This window comes from Colletes gigas, unplaced genomic scaffold, assembly GCF_013123115.1.
Source record: "Colletes gigas isolate AHSC1104 unplaced genomic scaffold, ASM1312311v1 Colletes_gigas_Sc00006, whole genome shotgun sequence".
Taxonomy (NCBI): Eukaryota; Metazoa; Arthropoda; class Insecta; order Hymenoptera; family Colletidae; genus Colletes; species Colletes gigas.
The window spans coordinates 10,189,790-10,205,624 of NW_025106635.1; the positions used below are offsets into that span (position 1 = coordinate 10,189,790).

General features: G+C 37.5%; 1 protein-coding gene across 2 annotated transcripts in view; it reads right to left on the reverse strand.

Annotated features, from left to right (window-relative positions):
- Positions 1-15,835, reverse strand: part of LOC122395922 — a 520,523-nt gene that overhangs the window by 133,397 nt on the left and 371,291 nt on the right. For both annotated transcript variants that reach the window (XM_043393844.1, XM_043393843.1), the window contains one exon: positions 1,124-1,234. In XM_043393844.1, the coding sequence (XP_043249779.1) occupies positions 1,124-1,234 (111 nt within the window). The remainder of the gene's footprint in view (positions 1-1,123; positions 1,235-15,835) is intronic.

Here is a 15,835-nt window from a genome sequence, read left to right on the forward strand (position 1 = left end):
AGACTCTGGCTCTATTTTTAACCGGAATATCGTGTTTCAATTACTTAAAAAATTTATTTTTTAGCACTCGAGAGCTCTCTTCACTTAACATTCTGCGAAGGGGGTATAAGTTAGTGGCATATAGAAACAGTTTGGTCTTAAACGTCGAGCATTTAATGGCCAGCAACCGACGATATTGATTTTAATGCAACAACCGATATTCCTGATAATTAAAGTGGATTGTCTGGCGCCGCGTTCCAATTTCAGTTAGGTTCTCGCGTATCAGGAGATTGCTGGTCTTTCGTTCGGATAATCCTGGACAGAGCGAGATAATTCAGCGGATTCCGCGAGACCGGGCCAGATAACCCAGACGAAAGCGATTACAGGAGCTGGTAGGCGCATCCGCGGACCGAAATGACATAACACGGAGTAAATCACGGGAAAGGAGAGAAGCGTGATTACGGTTAGGCGAAACGCAGACCCGTTTGCTTCGGGTTTACGCGGGGATCCTGTTATCTGATACGAACTCGCGAGGCGTCGTGTCAAATACAACTCCGCGGAATAGTTTCTATTTTTCTTCCGTCTTTGATGTGCCACGGGCCCACCCTTTGTGTCTCGACAATTCCAATCGCAACGGCTGTAATTAATTTCCTATCCTCGACGTACACTCGATCCAGTCGTTTGTTGCCGGGCGCGTTAATTGCATCTTCTCCCCGCGTTTCATCGTCGAAATGGAATTTATGAGAAATTATCGAAGAAAATGTTGTCTGGCGAATCGTTATTGAACATTCGATGCTCTATCAAGGAGTGTATATATAGAAATGGATGGTCGATCGAGTGCTTGTGAGAAAGAGAGATTGAGCGTAGCCCTCTGCTGGCGAGTGTGGGAATAATACACGATGTATTATAAGAGTTAATTTATAAATTGTCTCGTAAATTTCCACGATATTTCGTTTACGTTGAAATCTGATTTTGACAATTCGTTAAAAACAAGTGGAGTAAAGTACGATTCGAATATAGTTGCAAGAGGATACAATGAGTAATGGACTGACGCGTGGAATTTACTGTACACAGAAAACTTTTTAATTTAATTATCCTGAGAATGAAAAGGGAATTTGGAAATCAGTGTAAAGGGTTAACTGACCTTGTTGATTTGTCGTTGCAACTTTGTGATCGTCGCACGATCGCGTTGAGCAGCGACTCGTTCTGCTTGCAACGCCTGTTCGAGTTCCTGCACTCGTTCCTCCAAACTCTCCTGAAACAGAAACGAATTTAATGTTAAAAAATTTGATCCGTTTAAAATTGTATTCTAAAAGCCAGAGAGAAAGTAACGCTGCTTTTGAGAGAGTTCACGTACTGTGAATCGTGTTTGAAAAATTTAAAATCACGGAGCTGCACAGAGCTCAACAAACTTTTTTTGATATGCGACTTTACTAAATTGAAACAAAAAAGGAAAGCGTGCAAAAAATTAGTTCATGTAGGTTAAAATGTCGAGGTAATGGAAGAGAGAAAATTTTTATTTTAAAGCGAATTTGATTGCTTAATCGTTTGTTAATTTTTTATTGTATGTAATAGCAATATTTGAATATTTATCAAATTTTGTCGAATAATTTCGAACGATACGATTCATTTAAAATTGCATTTTTATTGTAGTAAAGGATTAAGATTTAACGCAGAGGTTACACAGTGAATATGAAAATTAAGAATTAACAGAGTGTAAGGTTTGTTGGAATTGCTGGTACTAAATCGACGTAAGTTAAATCCGAGCACCTTATGACCACATCAGTAATTGCTTCTCCACTTCGAAGCAATGTTCTCTGCGGCAAGATTAGTGGATTTTGGCTAGAAACTACTGCCAGAGCTTCTGCAGTGTTACAGACACCATGAAACCGATTTATCAAAATGACTAACTAAGACATTGAACGACGCTGTTGGGTAAAGAAAAATGGACATGACTGATCCTTAAGGTTGATGAGGTTTTCTTATCTCATATGAAGAGCTTATATCAGATCAGTCTATTAAATGACAACGAAAAACTAATAACGATTTATAAAATACTTTGTATAAGCGATGTGTTCTTTATTGTTAGACCCAATTATTTACTATTGCAATCACAATTTTTTAAATTTAATCATTCTAGGTTTGTAGGGAAATATTCAGAGATACTGCATTCTATTTAAAAAAAAAATAATAACCTTCATATGTATTCCATGCAGTCCTCAAAACCATTTAATTTTTATCCCAAACATTATCTGATACCATCAACAGTTGTGACAAACGTTTTAAAGTTGTATGTTACCAAATTTTAATAAAAGTTAACATATCTTTCAACCACACTACATTTGTGATAAAAAAAAGATAATAAATTACTGAAAAGGATTAGTAATCGAAGAAATAAAACAACTATAAAGGCCAATCGAGGTTTGATACTGTTTGAAGTCGTATGTTTCCAAATTTTAGTCAAAATTACACTATCCTTCAACCATAATGCACCTGTGATAAAAAACTAATAATAAATAAATACAAATAAAACAAATATAAATGTCAATCGAGGTTTGATGCTGTTTGAAGTCGTATATTTTGAATTTTAAAGAGACAATCTATCGTTTTATGTCCTTCGACACAAATTTGAAGCTTCCAAGTGAAAATAACAGCATCAGCCTCTGCAAAAGTATCACTACGGTCCACCCAGGGGCGTTCCAGCGTGAAAAAGCACGATTTCGTTCGGCGTAATCTCGACGTAAGCCAGAGTTCCTCAAGTTGAACGCGGTAATCTCGGCCACCGGTCGGTTTTGGTGGTTCGATTCCGAATCGCGCATAGATCGAAAGCTTACCGTCGACCGTTTCTCAATTAACTTTCGCGCGCCCGCAAACGCGAACGCAAACGCAACTCAAAACTTTCCCGGTAACTTTCAGCGGGATATTCCCAGTAATTCCTGTTGCTCGAGTTTTAAGCTGCCTTAACAGGGGATTAAAGTTCCTCGAGAGATCACGCCGCTGCACGTGTACTTAGAGATTACGAGAACGCGGATGGGCGATTCGGTTTTCGCTTTTTCCCCAGGAAGAACTGCGATGGCGCGTTTGTTACGCCTTCCAGCAACAGTGGAACGTTTACAGGTGCAACGACCAACGGTCAGTTTATCCTTTTGATACCCAAAATCGTTGTTGATGACGAAAAGTTCGAACAACACCGTGTTTCACGACCTACATTGGCTCGACGCCATGTTTCACCTGAAGGTTTTATTTCTTTGCAGGTAATTTCTGAATTTTCTGGATGTAACTCCTGAATTTCGAAAGATATTGGCAAATGGTTTAAATGAAAGCTGTATTATTTTTGTATGTTAATAAGAAAAAATATGTCGAAAGTATAAATTTTTACAGAGGAAAATGTATTAAAAATGATATAAATTTGGTTATGCAAGATCCACAGATTGTCCTACACGATAGCCTGTCGAAATTTTGTTCTACGACGATTTTTGCCGCCGGAGCGATCGTTCGCATCAGTTTTTCGTTAATAACTTGAAAACGAGCACGTTAACGCTTATTTTTGCTTATATGATACTTGTACAGTTTAACATTCTCTACCTGGTAGACTAGTCGTTTTTTTTTATCTCGAATTTTGAGACTTTTTTTTCTCGAAAACGAGCACATAGAGTGTACAAGCCTTTGTATCTTGATTGAATAACAAAATATATTTCTGTGTCACAGTGGAAGAACCATAGGCTACCTTGTCCAAAAAATATTCGTAAATATTTTTATCATTGGTAATGGTACTTGATAAGCAATGGTGCTTTCAACATTGAAAATGGTAATCTCTAGAGTAACTCCTATTCCAGTCCAATTCGGGTCTTCGCCAAGGTATTTCTGATTATCAAAAGCGCTCATTGAGGCCATTCGAGCGGAATGGTAATGAGTGCCGGTCTCTGAGGGCTGTTGGTCGCGATTTGACCATAAGTATCGGTGCAATCCATTAGATTCGAGGCGACGCCGACGGTTTCAGGGGTCCTCGAGGCGCCCGGCGACGCTTCCACATCGCGCGGGGGATGATTCGTATGCGGGGGCACGTAGCTGCAATTCACCCTTTCTAACCCCTCGGCGAGTCCACGTTTTAGTACTCCACGCCGATCCACGAGTACCCCTGGCCATTGTTTGTCGCGAACGAAGAAAATTATACCGGGTGTGCCGCCTCTTATCATCCGCGCCAACTGACCACGCTCCATTCGAATAAATTTCAACCAAAAATCCCACGAATTCGACGTTCAAAAACCTTTTTACTCGCCAATTACGTAGCTAATCATTTTTCACCCAAAAGTCTTGAGAAATTCAATAGACTTTGACTTTCAGTGGATTTAATTAAAATAATAATAATACATATTGCACACGACAGTCTTAGAAAATTTGTCTTACGAATATTATTGAAATATTACTGACATTGAGGATAGAATAAAACTAACTGGTCGATTATAGTATTGTGTAAATATTGAAAGAATTTTTATTTTTTTCTGGGATAAATTTGTAAGACACCCGGTATAAAGATGCAAGGGTCGACTGGCGTGTGCTTGTAAATCTGTATTAAAGGGTTTCCAGAATGACCATGGGCTGACATTATCGGGAAAGTATTGGTTTTCCTTGGATTAATGGCGCGGTCCGCGTCGTGAATAATTATGAGCCAGTCAGGCCAGAACAAACAAGAAAAGATTTAAGGCTCGACCTCCCTCGTCGTTATTTCTGCTGGACTTTTAAGCCTGAGCACATTCCTTCATCGATCTTGTAACTTTTTCTTCTCTGATTTCGAATTAACTCGTAAACAATTTAAAAATCTTGAGATTCATTGGACGACATTTTCAGAGTTATGAAATTTCATACAAATATTCTCAGAATTTTGAAATTCCATAGAGACGATTTCAGTGAACATAGAATTCAATACCAGACGTTTCGCGATCGTGAACATTTGTTCGCCGATACTGTGCTCATCCGATCCAATGCTCGGATCTAATTACGTCCAGTAACTCTAATACCAGTAAAGAAAGGAAACCGACAAAAAATCTCCCAGCAAACGTTATTATTAAAACCGTAAATCCACTTTGATACAAAGCGATTCGTCTCGACTCTCGTCTCTCTGTTTCCCCGTTTTCTCGTGATCCGTTCGTTCCGGGACGTTTCAAGGATTCTTTCTCGTATTTCGACGAGAAAATTAAATCCGACGGTTCTTCCGCCATCTCGACGCGTTTTTCACCGATTAATTAAATCCCATCGAATCCCGTCGACGAGCAGGCGTCTCGTCTCGCGGGTCGCGCGGTCGACGGAGCGAGGTCTGCGCAATTATAACAAGCTGCCCCCTGAATAACTAGCCCTTGTCTTGCGCACCCCTCAGGATGGACGAAAGGGAGCGTCACCATGTACGAGGATCCATTCGAAGACCCATAGAATTAGTACGGGGACTTCCGGGACGTCATTTAAAGTACAGAACCGCCGCGATGAGCCCACTCTATATGCAGAGATTCCGTTAAATTGCAAACGCCCATTTTCCAGTGAAGGGAGGTGAACGAGAACAAGGGTAAGGTCCCGTCCGCGTCGCCCTCGAGTAATCAGACGGTTAACTCGATCCAGGGAACGTTTACGGGACGACAGCTCGAACCGATTTTCTTATGCCCCGGAGAAAACCTCGCGTCTACGATCCTCCCTCTCTCTCTCTTTCTCTCCCTGTTCCTATCGCGAGTCTTGTCCGACTGTCCTCGGGGAATGTTAATTTCGGTGGAACGAATTTATTCGATTCAATCGAGAAGAGATTAAATCTCTAAAGATGCACTAACTGGAGATCGAAGACTGATTGGAGACCGAGGCGATCGCCATAAAGTATTTTCGTTTGGAAAATCAGGTGAATCGTTGCAGAATGTAATACTTGTTTAAATAGAATTCAAATTAATTTTTGTATCTTTGTTTAGTTACATATGCATTACTGCTTCGTTAAAAATCAAATATTTTTAACTATAACATTGATTTATTAACAGTAGAATTACCAAAGTAGACGAAGTGACCGATTTCTAATAAAACTTTTAAAAATGTAATTTTCTATGAGAAAATGAATCATTTCAATTGCATTATACATTTCTTCACGTATCTATCGTTTTAATAAGACGAAAATCAAGGATACTAATTTGTTTATTGAGGCTTCGTTAAAAAGTTATAAAAACGTTTCTACACAGTATATTTTTGGTAAAGAATTTTTTTTCTCGAAAGTACGTACAATTTTGGAGGTATGCGTATTCACCAAAAATGATTGAAATTGACCCCCAAAACCGAAAATAATTTTTCCAGAATGATTAGAAACTTTTCAATTTTCAGGGTAACAGACTGTTATAGTCAGACATTATAGTTTCAGTAATGAATTTTTTTCTCGAAATTGGTTAGGATTTTTGGGGTATGTCTATTCACAAAAAATGATTGTATTTGACTTGAGAACCTAGAAATAATTTTTTTAGAACGATTCGAAATTTGTTTTTTCGCCGTGAAATTTAGGTACGTATTCGAATTTTTTACTCGAAACTGCGTAAGATTTGAGGAGTATGTCTATTGATAAAAAATGATTGTATTTGACCCCAGAACCTAGAATTAATTTTTTTAGAACGATTTGATATTTTTTTTTTTCGTCGACTTTCAGCACCGATTTTTCTTAAAAATTCTTTTTTGATTTTTAGTAATTTTGCTCAACGCTCCACAGAAAAGTTGTCTAATACTTGTTTGTAGGTACCCATGAGGTGTATTTGAGAAAATAGTTTCATTGAAATATATTCACTATTGTAGGAGTTATGGCTGTTTGAAAATTGAACCATTTTTATGGGGTTTATTTCATTTTTCGGGGTCGAGGATCAACTTTTCCAATATTCTTGGAGTACCTACATATTATACACTAAAATACGCGTTGTTTACCGTTTGAAACATTAAAATCGTCCAATCCGTTCAGGAGTTATGACATTTTAAATATTCGCATGAAATTTCAGGGAAGCATTTTCGGCCTCACATTAGATTTTCGGTAAGGAATTTTTTTCTCGAAAATGCGTAGAAATTCGGGGGTATGTGTAATGACCAAAAATGATTATAATCGACACTTGCAACCGAACATAATTTTTTCAGAACGATTTGAAATATTTTAATTTAATTTTGTTAACTTTTTAGCGAAGCTTCAATCAACAAATATATACTTGATTTTCGTCTTATTCTGGCCCCCAGAATCTCCCATTACAATTTTTCCTAGGTGTGGCCGAACACCCTGTATATTGTAGAATAAGCAAGTGTTATCTTCCATGACCAGAAATGAAAAATAATAAAGCAACGATTTTAATATTGCCAAACGAACGAAACGTTGCACTTTTTATTCATTATATAACCGTGGAATTGTATTTAATTAATATGCAGCGAATGGCAACAGTGGTGATTTATTTAACATCCAAGTAAATTTTTGTATCCTGCTTTACTAACATTTACATTATTCATTCGTTCAAAATGAAATATTTTCAACCCCAATATTTATTTAGTAATTCTTTTACGAATTTAAAACCATTTAAATCACGAAAAAATAATGATAAAGCAACGATTTTAATATTACCAAGCGAACAAAACGTTGCATTTTTTATTTATTATATAGCCGTGGAATTGTATTCAATTAATATGCAGCGAATGGAAACAGTGGTGATTTATTTAAAATCCAAGTTAATTTTGGTATCCTCCTTCAGTTACATTTAAATTTTTAATTCGTGGAGAATTAAATATTTTCAACCATAATATTTATTCAATAATTCTTTTATGAATATAAAACCATTTAATCCTCGTATTGTACAGTAAGCAAATCTTATCTTCCATGACCAGAAATGAAAAATAATAATGGAACGATTTTAATATTGCCAAACGAACAAAATTATATAGCAGTGAAATTGTGTTTAATTAATACACAGTGAATGGTGATTTATTAAAAATCCAAGTTACTCTTTGCACATTCCTTCAGTTACATTTTCATTATTGATTCGTTCAAAACGAAATATTTTCAACCACAATATTTATTTAATAATTCTTTTACAAACATAATACCATTTAAATCTCGTATCGTAAAATAAACAAGTTTTATGTTTCACGATCAGAGAAGAAAAATAGTGAAGCAACGACTTTAATATTGCCAAGCAAACGAAAAGTTGCATTCTTTATTTATTATATAGCAGTGAAATTGTATTAATACGCAGCGAATAGTAACAATGGTGATTTATCTCGGTCCGACGAATAAATTTGTTCGAATTTAATTCGTAAATGATACACTGCTAGCGGCACGCACGAACATGGAAGAAAGAGTTAATAAATTTCGTGAGAACACCGGTGGCGAGCAACGAGAAAACGAAAATCCGTACGCGATTGAATTACCTGGCCGCTATAAAATTTTCGCTATATTTTAACGTTGTAATATACCGATGCCCCGCAATAAATATTCTCGGACAGTATCGTCGAAAATTTATGTTCGTGCTCAAAGTATATAACTTCTGTACGTGTGAAAGATATAATAATTCTAAAACTTTTGCTCTGTTTGGCTTGATAATTGAAAATATTGTCTCAAAATTTCGTTAAATTACAACAAAGAGAAACACATTTCTTGCCATTTAAAATCAATATTTTGCCACCAAAATATTGACCACGCTTAAAAAACACTCGGAATGTAATATCTAAAGTTTAATTTAACGTAACGTTGGCATAAAGTGTAGGTGTATTCCGAGCAATGAAATAAAATCACCACAAAAATATTGACTACGGTAAAAAAAACACTTGGAATATCTAAAGTTTAAGTTAACGTAACGTTGATACAAGGCGTAGGTGTATTCCGAGCAAAAGTAGATTACACGAGCCATTTGTATTCGAGATCGTAGTTCATGCGTTTCGCGTATTTCATCATAATTCCTTCTCGTTGAAACGCCGTGACGCCGAGCAGCTATTAGTTGAAATCACGATAGTTCTGCATACGCGGGAACACGCGTCAAAAGCGAGCTTTATGTTGTGTAAAACGCGATATTTGCTCCTTTGTAGTCTCTGATGCAAACACGCGCGCTCAATTTTGACGCCAAGGATACCGTGAAGCTCGTCTCTAAACAGCGACACCGAAATTTGCGTTACGAAGCCTTTGCTCTTCCCGTCTGTTTCTCGTCGTTCACTTTCGCCGTATCGTTTGGTCCTAAAATTAACTGGATCCGACAAAAAGTTATTTCCCCTGAAAATAATCGAGATAAAAGAACACGGTATACCAGATTAAACAGAAAATCGCTTTTCAAATATTCCAAAAAGTGGAACAAAACTATCCCCGTGCTCAAAGCATGGTAAATTGGGCGGCTGTATTTTCTCGACGCGAAATAAGCGAAGTAATTATCACTTTGACTGCCACGTCATTCGTATATGACAGAATCTTTTACTGTGGAAGTTAAACAATTAATTCTCAGGTTGAAACGTTAAAGGAAATAAATTCAAACGGGATTCATAAATTTCAGCTACGAAAATAAATGCTAAGACAAATTTTAAGTTACGTAGTTTACAATTGTATAAAGTCAAAGTCTTGGTCTCCTAAACAATTTTACGGTTTTGATTTGCCCAAACGTTTAAATAAAAAATACACGCGCCACAAATATTATAAAAAGTGAAACAAAATTGGCTCTGCATTCAAAGCAAAAGCTAAATTTGGTGGGTCTATTTTAACGATAATAGAGGGGTTTATTTGTCCTAATTTCCAACAACGAAGATGCATACATCTTTGAATCATCTCATATTCTCGACACAAAGTATCTCCCTTTGACAGCGATTTCCAAAACATAGCGACTTGCAAAGAGATTTAATACACTCTCGACACGAAATGAGTGAAATAATTAAACGGAAAAATATTTCAAATTTTGTCCAAACGTCTAAATAAAAAATACACGCACCCCAAACACTCTAAAAATTGAAACAAAATTGGCTCCGCGTTCGAAGCGTTGATATTAAATTTGATGGCTGTATTTTAACGACAATAGATGGGTTTATTCGTTCTAATTTCCAACGAAGATGTACACGACATCTTTGAATCATCTGACAATCTCGACACAAGGTATCTCCCTTTGGCAGCGATTCCCAAATCATGGCGACTGGCGAAGAGATTTAATACACTCTCGACGCGAAATATGATCGCTTAGCATACGCAAGAGGTCGAAGGCAAAGGCAAGGGTGTCCTTTGCAGCGCGCCAGCCACTTACTCGAAAGCGACTTACCCCAAAGACGACAACGGCTCTTTGGTGTCGAAATACGTGTGAAGCATTCGCGCCTCTAAATGCGACCGCCTTCGGCTAAGACCTCTCCCTCCCTATCCACCCCTCTCCTCATCGTGCACAGCAACACCAGCGTGTATCTTCCTTCAAAACGCGTTACCATAAATCTTAATGAACTTCGAGGATTTAGGAATCATTTATACATGCTACTCGAAACGCCTCCGAGGTTAAGCGAAACGCGTTGCAAGACCGGGTGTTTCGAGTTCCTTTCTGTAATCTTCTTACAGTTTCTGCGCCGAGACGAGGCTACGTCGATTAATTAACATGTTCCAGATGGGCACGAGACTCTTCGTTTTAATGCGTTTCTTTCGAGAGTCATATGTAGCCAGTTGAACCTCAATGCTTATATTAGTTTCTTAAACCTTTGTTTGGTATATGAGAAACGAGAACTTTGAAATCAACGTACAAACGAATCTAAAGTTTCAACTAAGCAGAGAATTTCCCCATCCCATAGTCAGTTTTGGAATACTATATTTTATTTTACAAGTCGAGACGTCCCCGCTGAAAATCAGTAAACTTCTAAGCGTTATATCTTGAAAACTAATAAAAATCGGGTGAGTAAATTGCAGGTTAATGAATTCGTCTTGAAAAATACTATCGCATGATCCAAAAAAAAATATATAGTTCCATTTAAAAAACGAAACTTCGCCATCGTATCTTTGAAATTAATAATATAAACAAAATTTTCGTTTACGTTGAAATAAAGATCCTATTTTATCCTGCAATTTTCATATAAACGATTTTTTCGTATCATCGATAGTTATTGAAATATCGCGACTGTCATACTTTAGCGTGGACACCCTGTACAATAACCTCCAGGATGAATTAATCGTATAAATTGAGGGCTTGATACACTTTTAAAAGGTTGGGCAATTCGCTAGATTGATTTTTAAACCCTCAGAATTATTAAGAATTCTACTAAAAGGTATAATTATAAAATGTTTAATAATTTCGATTTAAAATTATAGGATACATCTGTCGGTCACAGGATGGTTAACGATTCAATAAAACAATCATCAACGATGGGGGTACAGCGGGATCACGCAATCCACAAATCATGTTCCACGGTTAAAACGCGTTGTTAATTCTAGCGATATTCGATGAATTATGAGTCAGCGGGTTCGAACGGTTCGCCAGATGCGAGGCACGAAGGTACGAAATCAAAGGGACATTCGTGTCGGCGACATGTGTTTTTAATTTCCGCGTGGAAACGCTCGCGCCTTTCAAGCCTTCGAGGCCCCCGAGCGACGAGGAAAAGCATCCCCCTCGCTCGCCGCAAACCTCGTTCCGTCCCCAGGTAAAGGTAATGAAAATCGAACGATCAAGAACGCGAAAAGCCTTTTCTCGTTTCAAGGGTTTGCCTTTGAATTATGCGGAAAAGCGTTAGAAATCGAAATAATCTCGTACAGCGCGTCGAACGGGGTTGCTTTTGCCCGACGAGACTCTGTTCTTTGAACCCGTTACTACGAGGGGGGACAAACAACCCTGCAAATTCATTTCTTAATGGAATCGAAAACATTCTACGCAATGTAAACCGTGAAATACGTATAAACTTTGTTGTAATAAAATATCGTACGGTGGGATATGAATCGTTATTTTTTATGAATGACAAGTTATTGGTACAATTTTTTAGAGACTCTATTGGTATTTGTTCACAGCTTTCGATAGAATGTGACACGTTAATCGAGCGTTGGTTTACTATTGTAACTTCATAATTTGCATTAGTTATTAAAAGCAATTTACTTATATAAAAATGGATCTAGAAATTGTGTAAATAGAATGATTACTCGTGCAAACTCTGTGCACGCAAAAACAGATATAATTGAATCATCATTGGACAGGACTACAATAATAATGTACATAAACAATAGGACTATTTTGATCAATCTTTATCGACAGCTTTATCTGTCCACTTTTGTCTCCTATTGAATATACCAACTTATTTGTTTGAGAGTGTTGAATTTTATTCTGAATTAAAATTAAGTATTCCCAACGTTTTTAATATTAAAAGAAGTTTCTTTTAGAGAATTTTAAAATACAGATCTGTGATAAAACGACCTGATACCACACTGAAAATAGCATCAAACTAAGTTTGACATATGCCTAATGTTAAAAGGTTGCTCCTATCCACAGATACAAATAATAAACAGCACGATGCAACAAAGTAACCTGAATTATACAGAGTGTTCGGCCACCCCAGGGAAAAATTTTAATGGGAGACTCTAGAGGCCAAAATAAGACGAAAATCAAGGATACTAATTTGTTGATTGACACTTAGTTAAAGATTTATAGAAACATTTCCAGCCACACAGTATATTTTCGGTAAAGAATTTTTTTCTCGAAAATACGTAGGATTTCGGGGGTATGTCTATTCACCGAAAATGCTTGTAATTGACCCTCACAACCGAAAATAATTTTTCCAAAACGATTTGAAATTTTTTAATTTTGTCGAAAAATTATCCACTTTTCTGAATTTTTTTCTCGGAAGTGCGTAGGCTTTTGGGGGCGTGTGTATTCACCAAAAATAATTGAAATTGACCCCCGCAATCGAAAATAATTTTTCCAAAACGATTTGAAATTTTTTAATTTTGTCGAAAAATTTTACACCTTTTCGAATTTTTTTTCTCGAAAGAGGGTAGGATTTCGAGGGTATGTCTAATGACCAAAAATGATTGTAATTGACCCCTGCAACTAAAAATAATTTTTTTTAAAACGATTTGAAATTTTTTTATTTTGTCGAAAAATTGCACGCTTACTCGAATTTTTTTCTCGAAAGTGCGTAGGAATTCAGGGGTATGTCTGTCCACCAAAAATGTTTGATATTATCTCCCGGAATTGAAAATAACTTTATCAGAGTGATTTGAAAAGTGTTTAATTTTTTTGGAAAAAGTCCACCTATTCGAATTTTTTTCTCGAAAATGCGCAGGATTTCGGGGGTATATCTGTCCACCAAAAATGCTTATAATTGTCCCCCATAACCGAAAATAATTTTTCCGTGAACGATTTGAAATTTTGTAATAAGTTTTTAACAAAGCCTCGATCAACAAATTGATATTCTTGATTCTCGTCTTATCTTGGCCTCTAAAATCTCCCATTAAAATTTTTTCCCAGGGGTGGCCGAACACCCTGTATATACCAGAGAGAGCGTAGACTCGGTACAGCGGTAATAGTAGCTTTCCAAGCATCGTTGCCGTAGAGAAAGGGTTAATTCTCGGTGCAGAAGGCCTTGAACGCTCGTATTGGCAAGATCGTGTACCGGATTTCAATTAACCCCCCTCCTTGGCAATCTAGCCGAAGATCAAATAATTCAGCCCGATTAATGGTAGAGTAATTATAATATTACGCATGCGAGAACGGAGAGTCCTCCTTCCTCCCCGACCCCGTCGATAGCGATTCGGTCGCGAAGCAACAACGAACAGGACGCCAGAGAGAGAGAGAGACAGAGAGAGAAAGGCGACCGCAATTACGGCGATTATGGTATCAAAGCGGCACAGTGTATCCGGAATGCCGATCGCACGGGCGTTCGAGATTCTGCGCAGCCTTTTAATGCTCCCGGTGCAGTCTTTAAACGCGCACGCACCGTGGCGATTTATTATCGCCAGGTTGACGCGCGGCCATAATTTACCGCTACATTCGCGGAATATTTTCTCGGACCTCGGGATGCCGCGGAAAACGCGAGACAAACTGGCGATCCTCGGTTTATTCCCTCGGACGGAACGATATTTATAACAACGATTCGGGCGCTTCTTACTCCTCTTTCGTTTTGTTCCGTCTTCCAGGGGAAACCTGTATGCGAATTACCCGCTCGAGGAACGCGGAGCACCTTGGAACGCGAAGAAGGTGTCACTCACTTCTATTTAAAAACACGAGTTACGTTTACGCAAAGCCGTGGATGCTGGCGATTTTTGTTGGATTTCCTAACCGTCTCACGTTATTACAAAAATCATCTCCAGTGACGATTGTATTTGTCTGGAGTTTCGCTTTCAATTTTGGCCATGGGTTCTACGAACTCATGGTGTTTATTATACAAAGATAAGAGTTCGCTAGGGCGAACTGCGCTTCACTCTCGCCTTTCTTCTGCGGGTGAAGTCACAGTCTAGTAACAGATCTCTTAGAGAACAGAACGGAACTCTAAGATGTACCTTTACGTATTATTTAATAAAAGTAAATTCTACCATTGATTATTGTTGTTTCAATCAAATCATACGTCCTATAGCCCTATCTTTTCCAATAATTTTAATTAATATTAGCTTTTGCTCGTGGCTTCGCCCGCATGGTGTTTCATACGATCTTAATAGGAACGTATACTCGAGAGAGCCTCGTACTTCATTGCCAAATTAGTGGATCATCCTTGAAAGTCGAGTTTTTTATTGTATCTTGTTCGGAAGATATGTTTATAGAGATTTCTCTTCGTATGCCTTTGATGTGTCTCCTTAATTTGAAACGTGAGTTCGATGAATTTATATTTATTAAAAAGTCAGAGTGTTGACTCTGAAAGTCATACAGTTGAAGATATTTTAGTAAAGTTGAACGTGGCATTGAATTAACATCTTGGATGCACTTTACATATAGTAAACTTCTTTTAGGAATGAATATATTACAAATAATTGCTGTAGGTTTCTGAAAGAGAGCATTAATTCATAGTGGAAGGGAGAAGCCCTGTTTCCTCAATTTTTTAATTAGTTTGATCTTCTGGTTAGATAAAAATTGAGGAAGCAGGGCTTTTCTCTTCCACTATGGATTAATGTTCTCTTTCAGAAACCTACAACAATTGTTTGTAATATATTCCTTCCTAAAAGAATGTAATCTATCGATATAAGAAACCTCTGCATCATATAATGTAGACATTACTGTAAATTATGTCACAAAATGATCTCCATTCGAGGTTGAAACTGCGTTAAAGTAATAATAATAAAAAAAATAACACTGTGGAATCCCTCGAACAGTATGCAAGTTCCGAGTTAATGTAAAATGCAAAATCGATAGGACAAAAGTGGATTATTGCATCCTTCGCGTTTCGAATCCTTTTTCCCGTTAAATGTCGAAGAATTATCAGTAATAATTTATAAAATAACCAGCGCGAGACTTTGATCGATACTTTCCTAACATCCCAACGATCGACTTCCTTCGAACTTTGTTTAGACTATAACCGTATCGACGATCGCCTCGGAGAATGCAAGATTCATATTAATTATTTGCAAGCGATTATTACAATTACGATGCTACTTGCGTCGCGCGAATGGAATGACGATCGTCGCGAATCGTTTCATAGCCATCGATGTGCACAGCCGCATCCCGCGGAACAATACGACATTGTGGCCGTTGTTTAGTATAAACCGGAAGAACAGGTCGGCTCGCGTTGCATTAATATTAATTGCAGCTCTGGAAACGTGCAACGTCGATGACTAATTCTTAATTGACAGTTTATAGTAGTCTGATTCTTCGCTCAGAGAATAACGTTAATAATTTCTTTGGCTGAGTGTTTTGCATTAAATGGCACCTTTTAAGTGGCTCTGTCCATCTTATAAAGG